This window comes from Hyperolius riggenbachi, chromosome 9 (assembly GCF_040937935.1).
Source record: "Hyperolius riggenbachi isolate aHypRig1 chromosome 9, aHypRig1.pri, whole genome shotgun sequence".
NCBI classification, from domain to species: domain Eukaryota; kingdom Metazoa; phylum Chordata; class Amphibia; order Anura; family Hyperoliidae; genus Hyperolius; species Hyperolius riggenbachi.
Window position 1 is genome coordinate 66,581,394 of NC_090654.1, and position 21,517 is coordinate 66,602,910.

General features: G+C 45.2%; 1 protein-coding gene across 1 annotated transcript in view; it reads left to right on the forward strand.

Moving 5' to 3' along the window:
- LOC137531622 (glycerol-3-phosphate acyltransferase 1, mitochondrial-like) overlaps positions 1-21,517 on the forward strand; it is a 45,326-nt gene that overhangs the window by 11,534 nt on the left and 12,275 nt on the right. Inside the window, exons 3-5 of the mRNA XM_068251560.1 lie at positions 919-1,055; positions 4,571-4,648; positions 5,431-5,567. Coding sequence (XP_068107661.1) covers positions 966-1,055; positions 4,571-4,648; positions 5,431-5,565 — 303 coding nt within the window. The 5' untranslated portion in view covers positions 919-965 and the 3' untranslated portion in view covers positions 5,566-5,567. The remainder of the gene's footprint in view (positions 1-918; positions 1,056-4,570; positions 4,649-5,430; positions 5,568-21,517) is intronic.

The window sequence follows — 21,517 nt, forward strand, 5'->3', positions numbered from 1 at the left end:
GCTTCAGTACCGGTATCGCCAGGTGAGCTCTGCTGAACAAGCATCATCAGCCTCTTGAACTGCTGAACTTTTGAACTTTACCATTGTTTGCTTTATTTTCACACTTTGTTGTATTACATGATATTGTTACTGTAGCCTGGCTCTTCTAATGAGCTTTCCTGACTGTCAAGTGGAAACTCCTGGGGGGGTCTGTCAACCCCTCTGGCTGCACTTTCACACTACAAGGCAGTGGCATAGGGATAGCCATAGCAACCATAGCATCTGCTATGGGGCCCGGCTGCCCTACGCCAAGGGGGTGTGGGGGGGGGGCGGGGTTATAGCTCAGCCCTTTTTCAAGGGGCAGGTGGGGGGCACAGTGGTGGAGGGGGGAGCTGTGGACCCACTGAGACTCACCCGCGGGGAGTGGGGACCGACTTCTCGCTCTCACCAGGCCCCCCCCCTCTGTGGTAGGCAGAGTTAGTTCAGCGGAAGGTCAGCTCAACCCCTTGCCGTTCCCCCATCGGTTACCTCTGCTAATTTGACCGGTTTTGCTCTTCTCGCAATGCCCAGCAGCTGGGAGTGTTCTGCTCCAGCGCAGGCTCAGACGGGGGCGTGTGCTCGGACAGGCTGTGCGTGCGCAGAGAAGCACAATTGGTCAGATTAGCGGAGTTGAAAACAGGAGAGCGGTGAGGGAGCCCATGCACCTCTTGGCTGGAGAAAACCCCAGGTAGGTATAAATACAGCAGTATTTAAAGTCTCAGGTACACTTTTTTATTGGAATTTCTTGCCGCAACCGATATGACCAGCTGCGTCACCCTGTTGCAAGGCATGGCTAAATTTATAAAAATAGGTGAAGCCAGCAGTAGGAAGTCAGTTAAGAGGCAGAGAAGGAATGTTTGGCTGTGATTGGTTGGTTGATGTGCTTCTCTTGTGTTCCAGCCTGTGCGTTACACGTGGAGTCAGAGGCGATCAGATGAGGTGTTGGGATGTCTGACGAAACCATCAGCCAAGAAAGGCTCCTCCGCACTGCTGCAGCCTTGTGCTACCTGCTCACCAACAAAGGAATGATAGCCATGGTAAGCTGAGGGTGGCGGCACAGTAGCATCATGAGTGTACTCCTACATATAATATATATTTCTGCAAACATTTATGGAAGTGACACTCCAAAAAAAAGAAAAAGCAATGCCCTCTGTAAATCAAGCACACAGGACAGTACATGCTGGATGCCTGATTACTGCAGGTGATTGCTCCAGAACTACAAGGCTTCCCGACTGTGCGCAACCAATGGTTCATGAAGCACTCTGGGAGTTACTGAGCAATCTATATTTTAAAGCAGGGATTATTATTATTAGTATTATTGATTTATAAAGCGCCAACATATTCCATGGCGCTGTACAAAGTAAGAAACAAACATGGGTACATAATAATACAGACAATGGAATACACCAATATACAAAATACAGAATTGGTACTTTATATACTCGACTATAAGTCTCTTAGAATTTAGGTCTGACTCACTAAATAAAACTGTAGGGGTCGACTTGTACTCAAGTCAAGAAGTAGAAAGGTTGGTCAGCACACCAGCTTCTCAATAAGCAAAATTTAATGTATCATATGTCAACACTACGGTTAACAATTGTTTCGGGGCCACAGAGGGTCCCCTTCATCAGAACAGTCTGCACTGTTCTGATGAAGGGGACCCTCTGTGGCCCCGAAACAATTGTTAACCGTAGTGTTGACATATGATACATTAAATTTTTCTTATTGAGAAGCTGGTGTGCTGACCAACCTTTCTACTTCTTGGATATCACTTGGGATGATGCTTAGCATCCCAGGTCAAGCACCCGAAAAACACTAGGACAAGTGTGCCGCTCTGCACCCTCTCACCTTACTTATACTCGAGTCAGACCTACATTTCGGAATCATGGCTGGGGGGCTGGGGGGCACGCCTCTCTTTCAGCTTTTGCAGAGAGAAGCCACAGCAGCCACCATGCTTTATATGCCCCCTCATGCTGCCACCTTTTGCTTTGAAAAGCACTACTTTGTATTGATTACTTTTGCTATTAGGAGGTTTTAGAGGCATCCTTTGTCTGTCAGATATTTTTACCAGCCAATGGCTGCTGCACTGAGTAATGTGTGCACTAATAGTGACATTCCCATTTGCACCTTTTTATCCAGGTGAAAGTGACGCTTTCTTGATAAAGGCAATGCCAGGAAAAGACAGGTCTGAAAGTCTTGGCCAGCCGAATCAACAAGGAAATGGCAGGGGGAAAGATATTGTGCTGCAGTGCTTATTACGAGGGCGAGGGAGTGGATAATAGCTGAATTTGGGGGCCAGGGAGGGGTTAATGGCTGCAATACTTTATGCATTGCAGTCATTAACCCTCCTGGTCCCCAAGTGGAGCCATTAACTGTGCTGGGTAGACTTGTACTTGAGTAAAAAAAAAATTCCAGCTTAAGAGGGTCAAATATTGGAGTCTACTTATACATGAGGTCGACTTATATAAGAGGATATACAGTAATTACAGTGACGAGAGTAACGTGTGTAAAATGTGTAACATATTCCAACACACAAAAGGTGAGAGAGCCCTGCCCTTGCAAGCTTACAATTTACAGGAAGAGAAAAGACGCCTAAAGGTCCGTACACACGCCAGACTGCAGGCAACGACGAGTCCGTCGTCACCTCCTGCTGGGTGGGCGTTCCAGCGACAGTCCGGCATGTGTACAGTCTGTCTGCAGACTGATACGGCTGTTTCTGAGCGATCCGCCCGGAGTTGACGACAGACCCGTCGTTGCCTGCAGTCCGGCGTGTGTACGGACCTTTAGAGTGGATCTAATTAACATGTATAAATACATCAGAGGGCAATATAAAAGCTTGGCGGATGAGTTTTTTGTCCCTAGGCCTTCACAAAGGACTAGAGGACATGATTTGCGCATAGAGGAAAAACGTTTTAGCCATTTATTTAGGAAAGGGTTCTTTACAGTGAGAGTGATTAAGATGTGGAATGCATTGCCACAGGAAGTAGTTATGGCAAATTCTGGATCTGCATTTAAAGGGGGCTTAGATGCTTTCCTTGCGATTAAAGACATCCATGGCTATAATTACTAGGTAATGTCCAGTGGTGTTGATCCAGGGATTTTATCTGATTGCCATCTGGAGTCGGGAATAGGGATGCTCATTCGGATTCCGCGGAAATGCAATTTCCGAAATTCCGATCGGAAATTGCATTTCCGCATCGGAATGCGGAAATCGGTAATGCAAGTGCCGTAGGCGGATTTCCGCCGGAAATCGCGGAAATTTCACCTGACTTTAACATGGATTTTCTCAAAAACGATAAGGTCTTTTTGAAAACTTGTTTTTGCATCTTGTTCACAAGATTCAGGTTAATAAACCCTGAAAATCTGGAGTTTCTAGGATTTAAGGGGGCGTTGCTATTAACCACTAAAGTCGGCAGATTTTTACTGTAATGTAAAATGCAGAAAATTACATTACAGTAAAAATCCGCCGACTTTAGCGGTTAATAGCAAAGCCCCCCCATAAGTCCTAGAAACACCAAATTTTCAGGGTTTATTAAACAGAATCTTCTGAACAAGATGCAAAAAAAAAGTTTTCAAAAAGACCTTGATAATTTTTGAGAAAATTGATGTTAAAGTCGGGCGGAATTTCCGCGATTTCCGGCGGAAATTCCGCATTGGAGTGCGGAAATTGGTTGCGGAAAGCGTAATCGGTAATTGGTACATGACCGAATGCGGATTTACCGCGGAATCGGAAATTGGCATTCCGACCATCCCTAGTCGGGAAGGATTTTTTTCCCTTTTGGGGCTAATTGGACCATGCCTTGTAAGGTTTTTTTTTTTGCCTTCCTCTGGATCAACAGGGATATGTGAAGGAGCAGGCCGGTGTTGTACTTTGTTTTCTGGTTGAACTCGATGGACGTATGTCTTTGTTCAACCCAAATAACTATGTAACTGTGGAAACAAGAGGTTGGGTAGTATTCAATAAACATACATAGAAGCAGTGAGTGTGTTTAAGGATATCTGGTAGGAGTGCAACTTGGCCTTAAGTCAAAGGGGGAATAGCCTAATGTAGAGGGTATGCTTGTCGTAAAAAAGGGAGTTTTGAGGGAGGGTTTAAAGATATCAAAGGTTGTGGAGTGACGGATGTGTTGTGGCAAAGGTTTCCAGAGGAGGGGTGAAGCACATGAGAAATCTTGTATTCGTGAATGTAAGGAGGTGATTCTAGAGGAGGACAAAAGTAGGTCATGTGCAGATCTGAGATTGAGGTTGGGTTGGTATCTGGAAATTTGTAAAATAATGTACAGGTGAGAGAGATTGAGGGGAGCTTTGTAAGTTAGGGTTAAGAGTTTGAACTGGATCCTCTGGTTAATTGGTAGCCAATGAAGAACTTGACAGAGAGGGGCAGCAGAAGAAGAAGAACGAAAGAAAGATGAATGAGACGAGCAGCTGAGTTCGGTACAGATTGGAGCCAGTCTTTTAGCTGGTAGTCCACAAAGTAGTATGTTACAATAGTCCAGACAAGATCTTATAAAATGCATTGCAATACTGATGTAGTGTTTTTATTCTCTTGCAGCCTTGTCAGATGTTTTATCAGGTGTGTTACGATGCCGTCCAGCGTCTCGTCACTTATGGCGTTCTGCTGGTAGCTGGGGTGAGTATAGCTCGCTGTATGACCACACCCACTTTTAATTTTTTATTATTTGCTTTCGGTGAGGCTTTTTTAAAAAAATTTTTTATATATCTCTGCCATAAGTAACTGTCACAAATGTTTTATTTCTTCCTTAAAACTTCTTCATGGAATGGTGTAATTGGCTTTTCAGTCAAATGGAAAAAGACACTATTGTAAATTCCAGGATGTTACATTATCTTGTAACCATTTTATTTGTTTCAAACTTATTGTATTTAAAGGACAATTGACTTGAGAGGGATACAGAGGCTCACTTATGTCCTTTTAAACAATGCACATTGCCTGGCTCTCCTGCTGATTCTCTTCTTCCAATACTTTTAGTTATAGACCCTGAACAAGCATGCAGATCAGATGTATGACTAGATTAGTGGCATGCTTGTTTCAGGGGTGTGAATCATACACTACTGATGCATAAAAGATCAGCAGGATGACAGGCAACTGGTATTGTTTAACGTGAACCCAAGGTGAGATTGATATAGAGGCTGCCATATTGGTTTCTTTTTAGACAATGCCAGTTGCCTGGCTGTCCTGCTGATCTATTTGGCTGCAGTAGTGGCTGAATAACACCAGAAACAAGCATACAGTAAAGTAAAATAGTGCATCGTCCTACAACAGAAGTGATGACACGCAGTGTACTGTGTAGTCAATAAACATGCTACAGTATTACAACCATAAATAATATTCCTCTGGTGTTTCCGTACTTTAAAGATATACCCATTGTGATGTTCTTTGTAAATGTGAATTAGGATGATCAAGAAGACGAGAGTTCCAATCTCACGGAGCCAGCGTGGGACAGTAAGATTCCGGAGCGAGTGCAGTGGAGGAGCGATGAGGAGGATGAGGACAGCGATGAGGAGAGGAGCAGAGGGACCGATATCTGAAGGTAATGATGACTGAGGCTTCCATACATCAGAGGGCTTTGCTCATTAAAGCGGAACTCCGCTGCCTTATACTGAGTTTTTCTGTGCATGTGAAACACAGATTGTCTACAATCTTTCTACCGGACACTGCTGGGTCGGAGTGTCAGCCAGCTACTAATTATTCAATTCATTCAGGTGTGAAAGGAGATTAACCCTTTCCACTCATATTTCCCGCATAGCAGGACATAGGGAAAAGCCCGATGCGCTCGTATGTCCCGCTATGTGGGACATCCCTGCAGCGGTGGTTTGCAGCGCATCGGGACCGCCGCAAACCGGCGATCACCATGCGACTGTTTGTGGGCATGTATTACTACATGACCACACTGTCAGTGCCCCCCAGCCCCATACCTAGTGGCCGGCATCATTGCTAGAAGCAAGTGACATTTAGATTTAAATGTCACTTCCGTTTCTTTCCTGTTTTTTTTTGTTTTGTTTTTTGGGGTTTTTTTGTTGCTTTTTTTTAAATAAAAAAATAGCTGCTTATTCATTTTTGTAGATTCCATTCTGCAAAAAAAAATAAAAATCATTGCCAATGAAATTTTATTTTTCTTGCAGATTGCCTGCAAAGTAGTAAATAGAATGAATGGCATCCTATGGGATGGACTGGGGGAGGGTGTAAATAGTAGCCAGTATTTTATTGCTAATATGCCCAATCAAAATACCAAAGATTGCATTGTGTGTAGGGACAGTAAGACATCGGGTGGCGGGCATAAAACCACCTATTATTGCGAAACTTGCTCACGCAGACCCAGATTACACCCAGGAAACTGTTTTACAATTTGCCATACCTTGGCTTTCTCCTCTTCTACCAGCCAATAGAAGATGCCAAACTGTCCAAATAAGGTATCAAATTAAACGTTCTAATGTGTTCTTTAAAATAAGATATACCATGTTACGGTGTTACGTTCCATGTCCACTCAAGTGAAGTATCACGCTGTTTTTCCATTCGAACAGACCAATGTTAACTGATCCATAGATTAACATTGGATGCGTTCGCATCCGTTAGGATCTGTTCCTTTATGATCCACTAACGCATCTGTTTTCCAAAGCGACGTGAAAACAGATTGGAGCGAACACTGTGCTGGTCTGCTCTCATCCAAACAGACTGAAACGCTGCACTGCATGGGAACCGAGCCATAGTTCTTACTGCCTGCATTCTACAATTTGTCCACTAGATGTAGCCATACGCATTGGTTTGGCATGCTCTCTATGGAACGTATTGTACCTTGTACAGGATGTCTCAGTAGTTGATGAGTTGCTGCTGCAGTGATTTGTCTGTAGTTGAGTTGTTCATACAGGAAGCATTATATCTTAGCACTGCACATTATGTGCCAGGAGGTCTCCGCAATGTGCCAGCGCTGCTGTTATACAGCTTTCCTGTTCCACTACATGCATGATTAGTGTCTCCATCTATCAGGACAGGGACACACAGAAACAGTCACATAAGGTGAAAAATGTGTTTTGCTTTATATTTCTAACAATAATGGACACCTGCATATTTTTGCTGTTCTGTGCTGTAACTGATAAAGAACATTCTGTTCAGGAACTGTGTAGGTCTCCCATACAGCGTTATGTAGACAAGTCTCATCACAGGGCATGGACACAATGGATGATGGCTTTTGGAGTCAGGGCTGTTGAGTCGGTACAAAAATCATCCGACTCCGACTCCTCGACTCCTTAGTCTACTTTTTACAAACGCTATGGATTTGGTTCAAAAATCATCCAACTCCTCAATTAATTGAAACCACCGACTCTGACAGTCTCCAGGTACCCAAAATTGCTCTCCACAGCCCTGTTGGGAGTTCCACAAAAGCTCCATATTTTTAGGTTTGGTTGTTGGTGCAACCCCAAATCTCAAATGTTATCGAAGTGGAACATCAGCCAAAACTGTATCCCTTTATTGTTCAGAGTAGGATGATATCATTTGTTGGCTTAGAGGTAAATAAAACGCAAGCTCTTGGCTAATAAGCCTTCTTCAGACTTTCATCCTGTATACTAACAAGATGTTAAAACACGCAGCTTATATACATTGGACATTATGAGGGGAAACATTCTTTTGCACACATAAATCAATAAAATGTTATTAGATGCTTTCATTACAACATCAGGAGGGTCTCACAGGGATGCTAGCTAATTTATGACAAATAGATATGACCACTTGTTTGCTAAAACATCACTTACCACAAACTCCGTGTGATGGGGAGATATCGTAAATCCAGATCTCAAACGTGACTAGGTAAAGTACATACACTATTTGTTGTTATAAGCTAAAGAGAATTGTGGTATTGTCAAAACTCATCTTACCTGCAAATTAAACGCAACGAATAGTGGCATTAAAAACATATGAAACCTATTTAAAAAGGCATTTAAAAACCATCATACCAGCACAAGAAGTTAGAGTCCTTGTTTAAACTTTCTTCTACAGTTTTGAACCAATGTATACATTTTGTTTCTTTTGTTAGTCTTTCTTTATGCGATTTGAAACCATCCATAAATACAATGACGAGAAGATCGCTTAAACTGTGTCCACTTAAAGAGAAATGTGTGGGCAATGGGAGATCAGTATAATTTTATTCTTGGGTTTTTTGTTTTTTGCTGTTAATAGTGAACCGGTAGGGGTTCATGCGCTCACGTAGTTTTTCCTGTTTCTCCCACATAAATTCCTTTGGGGCATTTATGTGAACAGGCCAGATGTATGAACACAGAATTCAACTTATTGCTTATAAGCCACAGAAGGCAACTTATTGCCTTCATGCTGGAGTACACCTGTACCTAGCTAGCCTTTACTAAGGGACACCTGCACCTAGCTAGCCTATAATGGGGAACACCTTTACCTAGCTAGCCTATACTGGGCAACACCTATACCTAGCTAGCCTATACTGGGTGACACCTGTACCTGGCTAACCTATACTGGGTGACACCTGTACTTGGCTAGCCTATACTGGGTGACACCAGTACTTGGCTAGCCTATACTGGGTGACACCTGTACCTGGCTAGCCTATACTGGGTGACACCTGTACCTGGCGAGCCTATACTGGGCAACACCTGTACCTAGCTAGCCTATACTGGGCGACACCTGTACCTAGCTAGTCTATACTGGGTGACACCTGCACCTCCCTAGCCTATACTGGGCGACACCTGCACCTCCCTAGCCTATACACTGGGAAACACCTGTACCTAGCTAGCCTATGCTGGGCGACACCTGTACCTAGCTAGCCTATGCTGGGCGACACCTGTACCTAGCTAGCCTATGCTGGGTGACACCTGTACCTAGCTAGCCTATACTGGGCGACACCTGTACCTAGCTAGCCTATACTGGGCGACACCTGTACCTAGCTAGCCTATGCTGGGCGACATCTCACACCTGTACCTAGCTAGCCTATGCTGGGCGACACCTGTACCTAGGTAGCCTATAATGGGGAACACCTGTACCTAGGTAGCCTATAATGGGGAACACCTGTACCTAGCTAGCCTATACTGGGCGACACCTGTACCTAGCTAGCCTATACTGGGCGACACCTGTACCTACCTAGCCTATACTTAGTGACACCTTTACGTACCTAGCCTATACTGAGTGACACCTGTACGTACCTAGCCTACCTATACTGGGTGACACCTGTACCTAGCTAGCTTATACTGGGCGACACCTGTACGTACCTAGCCTATACTGAGTGACACCTGTACGTACCTAGCCTATACTGAGTGACACCTGTACGTACCTAGCCTATACTGGGCGACAACTGTACCTAGCTAGCTTATACTGGGGTACACCTGTACCTAGCTAGCCTATACTGGGGAACACCTGTACCTAGATGGCAGTTGGAAGATGGCAGTTGGAAGATGGCAGTTGGAAAATGACAGTTGGAAAATGACAGTTGGAAGATGGCAGTTGGAAGATGGCAGTTGGAAAATGACAGTTGGAAAATGACAGTTGGAAAATGGCAGTTGGAAAATGACAGTTGAAAAATGACAGTTGAAAATGGCAGGCAAACCTGGAGTGTACCACCTGGCCAACAGCAAAGTACCACCGGTGGTACGCGTACCACAGGTGCAAAGTTCTGGTCTAGAGAGATTAGCTCGTCTAATTAGGCCTTATCAGAAAGTAAACCGCAAGTGTAAATTAGGGTTGTTAGGTGTGCCACTCTGTGCCATAGTGTGGGCTAATATGTAAACACAGGAGGTTAACCCTTTTGTGCTCCTAGGACACAGAAAGTAAACACTGCAGGGTTTTTGCAAGATTTCTGTAAGTTGTAACAAAGAAATGTTTTTCTTTAAATTTATTATGCTGTTGCTTATCTCCTTAGAGCAAAGAGGAAGCTCTGAGTTTAGGTCCGCTTTAAAAGCTGACAGAACCAACAGGTTTTGGACTAGTCCCCACCTCCTCACAATGGAGTTAGATGGAAAGTTGGAAAATGGCAGTTGGAAAATCACAGTTGGAAAATGGCAGTTGGAAAATTACATTTGGAAGATGGAAGTTGGAAGATGGCAGTTGGAAGATGGCAGTTGGAAAATGGCAGTTGGAAAATGGCAGTTGGAAAATGACAGTTGGAAAATGGCAGTTGGAATATGACAGTTGGAAGATGGCAGTTGGAAAATGACAGTTGGAAAATGGCAGTTGGAAAATGGCAGTTGGAAAATGGCAGTTGGAAAATGACAGTTGGAAGATGGCAGTTGGAAGATGACAGTTGGAAAATGGCAGTTGGAAAATGGCAGTTGGAAAATGGCAGTTGGAAGATGGCAGTTGGAAAATGGCAGTTGGAAAATGGCAGTTGGAAAATGGCAGTTGGAAAATGACAGTTGAAAAATGACAGTTGAAAATGGCAGTTGGAAAATGACAGTTAAAAATGTCAGTTTGAAAATGTCAGTTTGAAAATGACAGTTGGAAAATGACAGTTGGAAAATGACAGTTGGAAGATGGCAGTTGGAAAATGACAGTTGGAAAATGACAGTTGGAAAATGGCAGTTGGAAAATGACAGTTGAAAATGGCAGTTGGAAGATGGCAGTTGGAAGATGACAGTTGGAAAATGACAGTTGGAAAATGACAGTTGGAAAATGACAGTTGGAAAATGGCAGTTGGAAAATGACAGTTGGAAGATGGCAGTTGGAAGATGGCAGTTGGAAGATGGCAGTTGGAAGATGGCAGTTGGAAAATGACAGTTGGAAAATGGCAGTTGGAAAATGGCAGTTGGAAAATGTCAGTTGGAAAATGTCAGTTGGAAAATGACAGTTGAAAAATTACAGTTGAAAATGGCAGTTGGAAAATGACAGTTTGAAAATGTCAGTTTGAAAATGTCAGTTTGAAAATGTCAGTTGGAAAATGACAGTTGGAAAATGACAGTTGGAAAATGACAGTTGGAAGATGGCAGTTGGAAAATGACAGTTGAAAAATGACAGTTGGAAAATGGCAGTTGGAAAATGGCAGTTGAAAATGGCAGTTGGAAAATGGCAGTTAAAAATGACAGTTGGAAAATGGCAGTTTGAAATTGTCAGTTGGAAAATGACAGTTGGAAAATGACAGTTGGAAGATGGCAGTTGAAAATGGCAGTTGGAAAATGGCAGTTGGAAAATGGCAGTTAAAAATGACAGTTGGAAAATGACAGTTGGGAAATGGCAGTTGGAAAATGGCAGTTAAAAAACAACAGTTGAAATTTGACAGTTGAGAAATGACATTTGAAAAATTACAGTTGGAAAACAGCAGCTGGAAAATGACAGTTGGAAAATGACATTTGGAAAATGACAATTGAAAAATGACAGTTCAACTGTCATTTTTCAACTGCCAAATTTCAACTGCCATTTTCTACCTGTCTTTTTTAAACTGTCATTTTCCAACTGTCAAATTTCAACTTCCACTACAGTGCTAAAAACTGTCCTCTTCAGATGCTCTGTTCCCCGCCGCCGGTCCCGATGTAATCACGCAAGTGATAATACTGTGGCTGCGAGGCCATGGCCGCGTGCGTGCTCGTTTTCGCGCACATAATTGGGAGCTTACTGCGCAGGCGCAGTACAAGAAAAATTCGTACTGCACCTGCATAGTAAGCTCCCGATGATGCGAGCGGGAGTGAGCAGTATTCGTCTGTATAGATGAATATTAAACCTGGACCGGCGGCGGGTAACGGAGCATAGTAGGAGGACGGCGCGTGACATTACAGCTGCAGAGGGCCAATAGAAGCCCCAGGTAAATGTCAGGCTTTTTTGATTTTTAGAATCCCACGGAACCTCTTTAAAGAAGACCTAAACTCAAGCACTGCAGTCAAGGAAAACAAATCTAGTTGCTGAGAGTGTGTGTGCGTGCGTGCGTGCGTCTGGTGTGTGTGTGTGTGTGTGTGCGTGTGTGTGTGACAAGAGCAGGGATTTTCAACCTTTTCACTAATTCTACAACTTTTATCACCTAAAAAGTACCACCAGTGTGCCTGCACAGTAGTTTGGATGCAATCGGGCTTGGCTGTTTCTGCTGGAACCTGAACGGAGAGCAGCATAGCGCATGCGCACACACCGATGAGGAGAACTTTGGGGCTCCCAGCACTGGATCCCCTCTACTGAGGAGGAAGGGGGAAACCTCTTTAGGATACAAAGGCCTCCCCTTCCCTGAGGTAAGTACCCCCTCCACACTTTTTTGTTACAGGTACACTTTAAGAAAAGACGGCATATGGGAGGGGAAAAATAGGAGGCATTGGTGGGGAAAAATATTACAATTAGATTGCTAGCCGACAGATTGTCAGTATTGGCAATCTGTAGGTAGATTGCCAATATAGGTAGCCTTGCAAGTCCCCCCCCCCCCCCCACACACACACACACACACACACACACACACACCGCATACATATGAACTGGCCGCCGGTAGACTTGGGCGTAGGATACAGCTGATATACGGCTATTGCTGGAAGCCAAATTACAGTGTTTTAAAAGAAACTTCAGCTCTGGCTTCTGACGGCCCTGAAGTTACTCACTGTGCGCCGCTATAGCCGTAATTCCTTTTACATGATGCGCCCAAATCTCCTGCCCCACCCCAGCACTCGCCCCACCCCGCTTAATTATAGGTAGCCTGGCCCCACCACCAGAGAGCACAAAGTTTGGCTCCCCCCTTGCTCACTCCTTGCAGTGCTGCCCTGCGATATAGTTCACGCCTCAGATCATCGGTAAGCCAGCCGCAGCGAAGAGACAGCCAGGCAAACAGTGCGCGGTGATGGCGCACATACTTCATACAGCGGGGATTCGCGCCGGCTGGAGCAGGTAATGTATACCCGCTGTATTGCGTCGGTCGTCGGGCATTCGAACGCCGCCAACGACACACTCCCGACCCGCCGGCGACCAAGAAAAATGTTCCGCACGGATGGGTCAACGGGAACGATCGATTTCGTATGGAAATCGATCGTTCTGTCAGCGGTGTGATCACTGTGATCGAAACGGCTGTATATCGGCGGGAAAATCGTTAGGTGTATTTGCCCCTTTTGGGTGGTACATTTTGCTAAGAGCCACTTTACTGTAAATGCATTTTAACAGGAAGAATAAGAAAAAAACTGAAAAAATGCATTATTTCTCAGTTTTCAGCCATTATGGTTTTAAAATAATACATGCCTCCATAATTAAAACTCACATATTGTATTTGCCCATATGTCCCGGTTATTACACCATTAAAATTATGTCCCTATTGCAATGTATGGCGACAATATTTTATTTGGAAATAAAGGTGCATTTATTCCGGTTTGCATCTATCACTATTTACAAGTTTAAAATAAAATATAGAAATATTTCATCTTTACATAGATATTTAAAAAGTTTAGACCCTTAGGTAAATATTTAGTTTTATAATGTAAATATGTGTTGAGTTTTATTTTTTTTACTTTTAGTTGTAGTTTTACTTTTTGGCCACAAGATGGCAGCCATGAGTTTGTTTACATGATGTCACTGTAAGCGTAACATACGCTTAGAGGGACGCATGGGGGATGCAACAGCCAGAAAAAAAGCGAAGCTTCCGAGAGAAGCTGTCGCTTTTTCTGCGGGGGAGAGGAATCAGTGACCGGGCACCATAGCCCGATCACTGATTCCTGGGCTAACGATCCGCGGCCGTGAGCGCACGTGCACGCGCGCGATCGGCTGCGGGAATGCGCGGACGCGCACATGGCCTCCTGGTGTAGCTAGTACGTCCAGGAGGCCGAAGTAGTTAAACAATGCCAGTTGCCTGGCAGTCGTGCTGAACACTTTGGCGGCAGTAGAGTCTGAATCACACATCTGAAACAAACATGCAGCTAATCCAGTGAAATCTCAGTCAGAAACATCTGATCCTGCATGCTTGTTCAGGGTCTACGCCTTAAAGTATTAGCGGCAGAGGATCAGCTAGACAGCCAGGCAATTTACATTGTTTTTAACTTACCTGGGGCTTCTTGCAGACCCCCTGGAGTCATCCTGTACCCACAATGTCCTCCTAATTTCCTCCGGCCAGCAACGGTGACCCCCACAAAGCATGCTGTTGCCGCCAGTAACCGGCTACTAAGCATGTGCGGCCCTGAGCTGTGCACACCCTGCACTGTGTTATTTTTGCATACTGCACATGAGCAGAATGCTCCCGGCCGTGGGAGCGCAATCAGAGTGCTCGGGGTTCCGCATGCGCAGTAGCTGGCGACTGGCAGTGACAGGACAGTTTGCAGGGGTCACCTCTGCTGGCCAGAGGGAATCAGGAGGATTTCCTGGGCACAGTATGACTTCAGGGGGCTGCAAGAAGCCCCAAGTTAAAATCATTTATTTATTTATTTATTTACTTAAAAAAGTAGGCTTTAAAGGGAACCTTAACTTAGGGAGGGAAAAAAAGAGTTTAACTTACCTGGGGTTTCTACCAGCCCCCTGCAGACGTCCTGTGCCCGCGCTGGGACAAACGGATCCTCCGGTCCCCTGCAGCTAGCTAGCTTTGTTTCTGGCCAGTTGGTGGCCAGTATGCCTATGCGCGTCCTCGTTCATGGCGCCATTGCCGTCCTGCGCATGCGCAGTATAAGAAATCTAGTGCTGCGCATGCGCAGGATGGCAATATTGACGGGAGCGTGAACAAGGGCTGCGCAGGCGCAGCGGCCCGCAGACTGGCCAGTTGCGTGAATCGAATCTGGCTCGCTGCGGGGGACTGGAGGATTGGTTTGTCACAGCGCGGGCACAGGATGTCTGCAGGAGGCCGGTAGAAGCCCTAGTTAAGTGAAACTCTTTTCACCCCCTCAGTTAAAGGGAATCTAAACTGTGAAAGATATGGATTTTTCCTTTTAAAATAATACCAGTTGCCTGGCTCTCCTGCTGATCCTGTGTATCTAATACTTTCAGCCACAGCCCCTGAACAAGCATGCAGATCAGGTGCTCTGACTGAAGTCAGACTGGATTAGCTGTATGCTTGTTTCCGGTGTGTGATTCAGCCTTTACTGCATCTGTATAGATCAGCAGGGCTGCCAGGCAACTGGTATTGTTTAAAAGGAAACATCCATATCCCTCTCAGTTTAGGTTCCCTTTTAAAGGTATGATTTGGCAACTCTGATCATATTTTTTGAGTTATAATAATTATAGGGTGGGTAAGATACCTTAATTTTTGACTCACAAATTGATATAGACCCTTCTGACAATTGAGGGATCTACCCCACAGGATACCAGTAAAGCCTACAGTCAGGGCCCCTGGGATGCAGATATACCCGATGCAGGTTTCTAGTTCTTATAACCCCATTCATATCCATACATACTAAAACTATTTATACATAACTTTTCTTTCTTTATGGTGAATAGTGCTTTGAATGTGCGGCTTAGCGCTGCAAAGGGGTTAATTCTCTCGTCTTACACCCCGGGGGTCCCTGTCAGTACACACAGCGCAGAAAACTCGGATTTCACATCTGGAACGCGTTGCGGGACGGCGTGTTTGGGTTGCTGGTGAACAGGATGGGACAGAAGCCGCTACACAATACTGCAGCAGTCGAGTGAGCGCTCCTGGTGATGCAACACCTAAAACCGTCCCCAATTCACACCGACACCGACAGTCTCCTGGTCTGTTGTGCAATACCCCAGGAATTGCATCAGCAACTTTCCTTGTTTATGGACAACAAGTTTATGGACAACACTTTCTATCTGATATTCCCATCAGTAGACAGGATGGCGATACACAATGTGAATCATGCGCTGGAGCGGAGGGCGTAAAAGGCGACGTTTATACCATGTGACTAGTCACCTTCTTACCCCCTGCAGAGCCCAAACGTTTCTCTACATAGGCCCTGACTCAGCATCTCTCCAGCCAGCACACTTCCCCTCTCAGCTTCACTCACTAAACCGAATGTTTAGAGAATGGGAAATTTGCCCAACAGCCATCCTTCATTTTACAGTCATCCTTGGAAAATTCTCTGTATTTGCCCTCGAAATTCTCAGAAATCAAAATCTCTCTTACGGGAAAATCATACAGGAAAATGCTGGATTCAGTAACTTTCATTGAGATGAGAGGCAGCCAAAGTTAACGAGACTGCAAAGAGTTTTACCTCTACAATGTCCCCCACAGAGACCCGGGGGATAGAGTATTGCCTGTAAACAGATCTGTGCATTGGCCTTTTTTTCCTGCTGTGTTGTGATTTTAAAAGTGCAGCATGCTGCAATTTTCAGGAAAAGGCACTTGGCTCAATGTTTAGTGGCCAATAACACAAACACATAAAGCTGATCTCACATCTATGTATACTTTAATGTGAAATAGCCCTAAATCCATGTGTGGGCTCTGTCTAAATAAGGCCTCTCCCACACAGGAGGTTGAACTGTGCACTTGGTGGGCAGTTCAACCTCCCAGCCATGAGTGCCTTTCAGCTGCATGGCAGCATTTGTGACACCATGCATGTCATTGTCTGACACATGGCAGCATTACCCGGTGGCCAAAAATTTACCGTTTCACGCTTAAAGGGAACCTAAACTGAGAGGGATATGGACGTTTCCTTTGCTTGGCAGTCCTGCTGATCTCTTTGGATGCAGTAGAGGCTGAATCACAAACCTGCAACAAGCATGCAGCTAATCCAGTCTGACTTCAGTCAGAGCACCTGATCTGCATGCTTGTTGAGGGGCTGCCGCTGCGGCTAAAAGTATTAGGGCTCGTTTCCACTATCGCGAATCTGCATGCGTCCAACGCATGCAGATCCGCACATGTAATACAAGTGGATGGGCCTGTTTCCACTGTAGCGTTGTTGAGGTGCGTTTTTTTCAGCGTGAAAAAAACGCACAAAAGAGCCAACGATTTCGCCTGCGTCGGGAATCCGTGCGAGTCGCCGCTAATGTATTTAATAGTAAAAACGCATGCGTTTGTTACATGCGTTTTTACCCGCAATTTCGCGTGCGATTTCGCACCTTTTTCAATTTTATTTAGCCCTGGCAGTGTCATGGTTAATTTCGCATGGCACCCTGCCATGCGAAATCGCATGCGAAATCGCGGGTAAAAACGCATGTGGAAACGCATCCGCATGCGTTTTTACAAGCGTCGGAATGCGGCCGAAATCGCGTCGCAACAGTGGAAACAAGCCCTTAGAGACACAGGATCGGAAGGAGAGTCAGGCAACTGGTATTATTTTAAAAGGAAAAATCCATATCCTTCTCAGTTTAGGTTCCCTTTAAGCACGTCTGCGCTCAGCTGTGACCTTGTAGTGGGGCTGCCTCTCCATCAGAGGTTTATTTATTTTGACACAGCACCCAAACATATTAAGAAAGCATTTCTGTCATATTGATTAGGTGTATATTCCCTAATAATTTATTTTTGTATGCTGCCTCTCCACCACCCACACAGATTGCTAGTGCCCAAATGGTGCACGGGGGCAGCTGACAGGTGGTGAATTGACCTCCTACAGCCTCCCCTGTGAAAGAAGCCTTAGGCCTTGGGCCCTCATGAGCTGTTATAGCCACGCTTTGGACTTGCCAGCGATTCCAAAAGCACTAGGTTAATTAACCTTTTGGTGCTGCTGTAGCCACATCCCTGCATTTTGCGGGGCTGTGCGTGCGATTGTGTGGGCGGAAGCTCGCAAATGCAATGGTCCCAGAGACGGGGGATTGGTGGCAGGGGACAGAAGTCTCCTGAGCCAATCCGTACTTATGCGTAGAGAATGATCACCGTTTTTGTTCAAAAACAGTGATTATCCTCAGATTTAGTACCGATCGTGCCACCGCGCTCCCTCCCGCTCGCTCGGCCCCGCTGCTGATCGTTAGATGAATGAATGGGGACTTTGTTCATCTATCTCCCCTCTAGGTCCTTGTGATCGCCGGCATCAATGAGATGCCTGCGTCACTTCAAAAGTAGCACCTCCACGCATTACTTCCTATTTCCGTACTTATGGTACACAATAGACAATAATGCGCGAGGACATCTTGTGGCCAAATAGTAAAATTACACCTACAGACATTAGGGACAATTTTTTTTAATATGTATTAAATTATGGACTTGTAATAAGTGATGGATGTAAAACTGAAAAAATGCACCTTTAGTTGAAGACCCCTAAGTGATTATGGGGAAGGGTTTTATAAGGCACACTAGTGCTAGGTAGGTTTTAACCTGGTTAATAACCAGAGCCCATTTTCAAGTTGGAGAATCAGTAGAAAATTCAGGTGACTTTCATCTTCAGGAAGGACGTCAGCAATGGCAGCCTTCACTTTTCTCTCACTTACAAGCAATGCTAAACATCCACAGTGCAGAGACCGTTCCAAATCAGAGCTTTTCCTCGACAGTGGTAGGGGATAATAAATATAGATTTAGCTGCAGAAGCAACGTGACACATCGCTGCACTTCCAGCTTCATCACAATCACAGTGAACTTCCCCATTTGTGGTTTATTGTCTTCCAAACTAAGAACAGCTGTTTGGGGTCATCAGTGTCACCGGAAAGAGATTGGCCAGAAGTGGAGCTCTGCAATCCTGTCCTACAGGGTCGGCCCTTGTGCTGCAATACCATCCGCTATCTAGAATTATATATAGACCTGTTTACTTTTTTTCTGAATAAGTACAGGCTGACCTTCTACATCAGCTTTATTACAGAGCACAGCCTTGATGCAGGGGGGATAGGATGGGTTGTGTTATTTGCTATGAAGAGTAACAGAAAGGAAATTAAGTGTCAATTTTGGTAGTAAATTTTGGCTCCAAACCACCATTTCTTCTGTTAAAGCCCTGAGTAATTTGCTTTTCAGATAACTGCATGCAGGGCCGGGCCGAGGCAGAGGCAAGAGAGGCTCCAGCCTCAGGGCGCAGTGTAGGAGGGGGAGCACAACTCACTCAGATATCATTCCCCTATTGTGTTGGAAGCAAAGATAAATAAGAAAAGGGGATACGTGGCAGTGACTGCAAGAAAAATAACTATAGATTAAAGTGTTGTAAGGGTTGGGGGCCCTGGGACAGCTCTTACTCTAATAGCAACCAGTGTGACGGCTGGGGTGGGAGGGAAGGGGGGGGGGGGGCGCACTTTGGTGTCTCAGCCTTGGGTGCTGGAGGACCTTGTCCCGAGTCTGACTGCATGTCACAGGACAATTGCATTGGGAATGTTTTATTACAGTTAATAGGGGATTTTCCTCCATAGCACTGATGTCAGATATAGTCTGACTAGAAAAACTTACTGCCACTAAATGGCGCTGTTGCCAGATAAAATCTAGCCCAGTGTCTCCCCCTTCAGATCAAACTGTTGGACTAAGTCCGACACTCTGTTCGCTGGCAGCCCCATTTCCCGCCGATGCGCCATGTAATATAAATATTTTGGTCTGTTTACTAGAGCCATTACTGACAGATCTAGTCTATAATGGCAGGGGCAAACTCAGGATTTTCAAGGGGGGAGGGGGGGGGGATTCCTGAAAGGTCTGCCTCAGCCATGCAGAATAAAGTATAATAATATTGTAGGACATCATGCTGGAAACACATAATGCAATTTCCCATTCGACTGACAGGATCTGACAATTATTTCCTTAATGTCCAATCTGCTCCCGGTCGACAACGAGATAGATCAGAGGAGCAGTTTGGATACAGATAATAATGAGGACAGCCGACATTGCTAATGAAGGGGAAAGTGAAGCATTCACGCAGCAGAGCACAGGGCTGTGTTCATACCTGACTCTGTTAAGTTCCCCAGAGCTGCTCCATGCTCTGTACACACGCTGCTGCTCCATGCTCTGTACACACGCTGCTGCTCCATGCTCTGTACACACGCTGCTGCTCCATGCTCTGTACACACGCTGCTGCTCCATCCAAAGTCAACTGTAGCAGGTAAAGAAAGGGGGCAATGCTGTGAGCTGCAGAAATTCTGGTGTCTCAACTTGTGCCTGTCCCCAGACACTGCAACGGCCCTGGTCTGAGGGGGGATTCTGGGCAGCTGTAATTCCCCCCCCCCCCCCCCACACACACACGTTTGCCTATGCATGGTGTCACCCTATGTCCAAAACTTTGACCCTATCCACATCCACCCAGCATCACGTCATTAGGTTGAGACACGTGCAAGGGGGTGAAGCTACAGTGCGCAAGATGATGCTAGTCCTGCCCCCCGCCACTGATGCTGGGTAAACTCGCTCTAATTCGAGGAGGTACAGACACTCAGGATCCCCTCCACCACTATATATTCCTGGTAACCCCCAAGCCCCCCCCCCCCCCCCCCCCTCCAGGACACCTGAAAAAAAGTAAGTGCTGGGGAGGGACATGGGTGATTGGGGAAAAGGATTGGAAAGGGTTAAAGGGAACCAAGTGCCACTTTTTTTTTCTGCTGTTTGTCCTGGTTTCTAATAGCTGTAGGAGCTGCCATGTTCCGCCCTCCCCGTCTAGCTACCTATTATTTATCCAGACGAAGGTGTGAAGATAGCACCTGTGACTTCTCTAAAAATCTTTAAAGCACAGTGTCCTATCTCCCCACCCCTCCCTGCTAATGAAAGCTTTTTTGTTTGCTCTCTGCTAATGTGTGCAATAAAATTATTACATAAGTACTTATCTGCCTAATATCTTGGTGGTTGGGCAGACCTCAGAAGTAGGGTAATAAAACCCTCTGCTACATTTTTAAATGTAGAAAGAAGAGGTAAAATGTATTTTTCTAATTATTAGCCACACTGTTGGCATGCATTTTTAATGTGCTATTAAGATGCCCTGGGTGCTAAAAATGGTGCTTGGTTCACGTTAAGATTCCAACTTCAGGTTACAAGCTGTCAGTAGTCATCAAAACTCCAATGGCAACAGCTGCAGCTTTGACCCCTTCTTCTATACCAAGACCAAACCCGGCCCCCAGTCAGTGAGGCACTTATCATCGCAGGGGTGGAGCAAACTGTAATCCTGATTGTAGACACACCTCCATAGTGGCTAGCAGCCTATCCACCGACTGTGAGTGGATAGCATGGAGGCACAGCTGCGGGATGGATAGTAGTCGGCCTTGTAGAACAGGAAGGTCTGACATCCCCAAACAGCCTATTGAGAATCTATCCTCAATTTGCTAACGTTCAAAACATCTGCTAAATCAGCTATGGATATCAATGTTATTTACACAGCCTAAGAGCCATAAGAAAAAAAATGGGTCTTTTTAGAAAGAATGTAAATAAATGAATCATAAGCCTTAATTAGTACAGAAATCTTCAAAGGGTTTGTAATAATGACGATGAGGCCGTGTAGTTGAAGCCAAGATCATAAATTCTCTGGTATTGAGTTTATAATAGAAATAAACAAACCGAATGGGGGTGGTTCACTGACCTGGAGCTTAATTCTGAGAGCCAGCTTTCATACATAGATGCTAAAATCACTATGGTAATGGAGTTATCCTCCTAATAAATGGGATGCAGCACTGCAAGACGAGAGTGCTATCCACTATGCCACCGTGCTGCCCATCATCACTGACCTACCACCAAACCAGTCATGCTGAGCGATGTTACAGGCAGCATAACATACTCCTGGCTTCTCTAGGCCCTTTCGTGTCTGTCACATGTGCTCA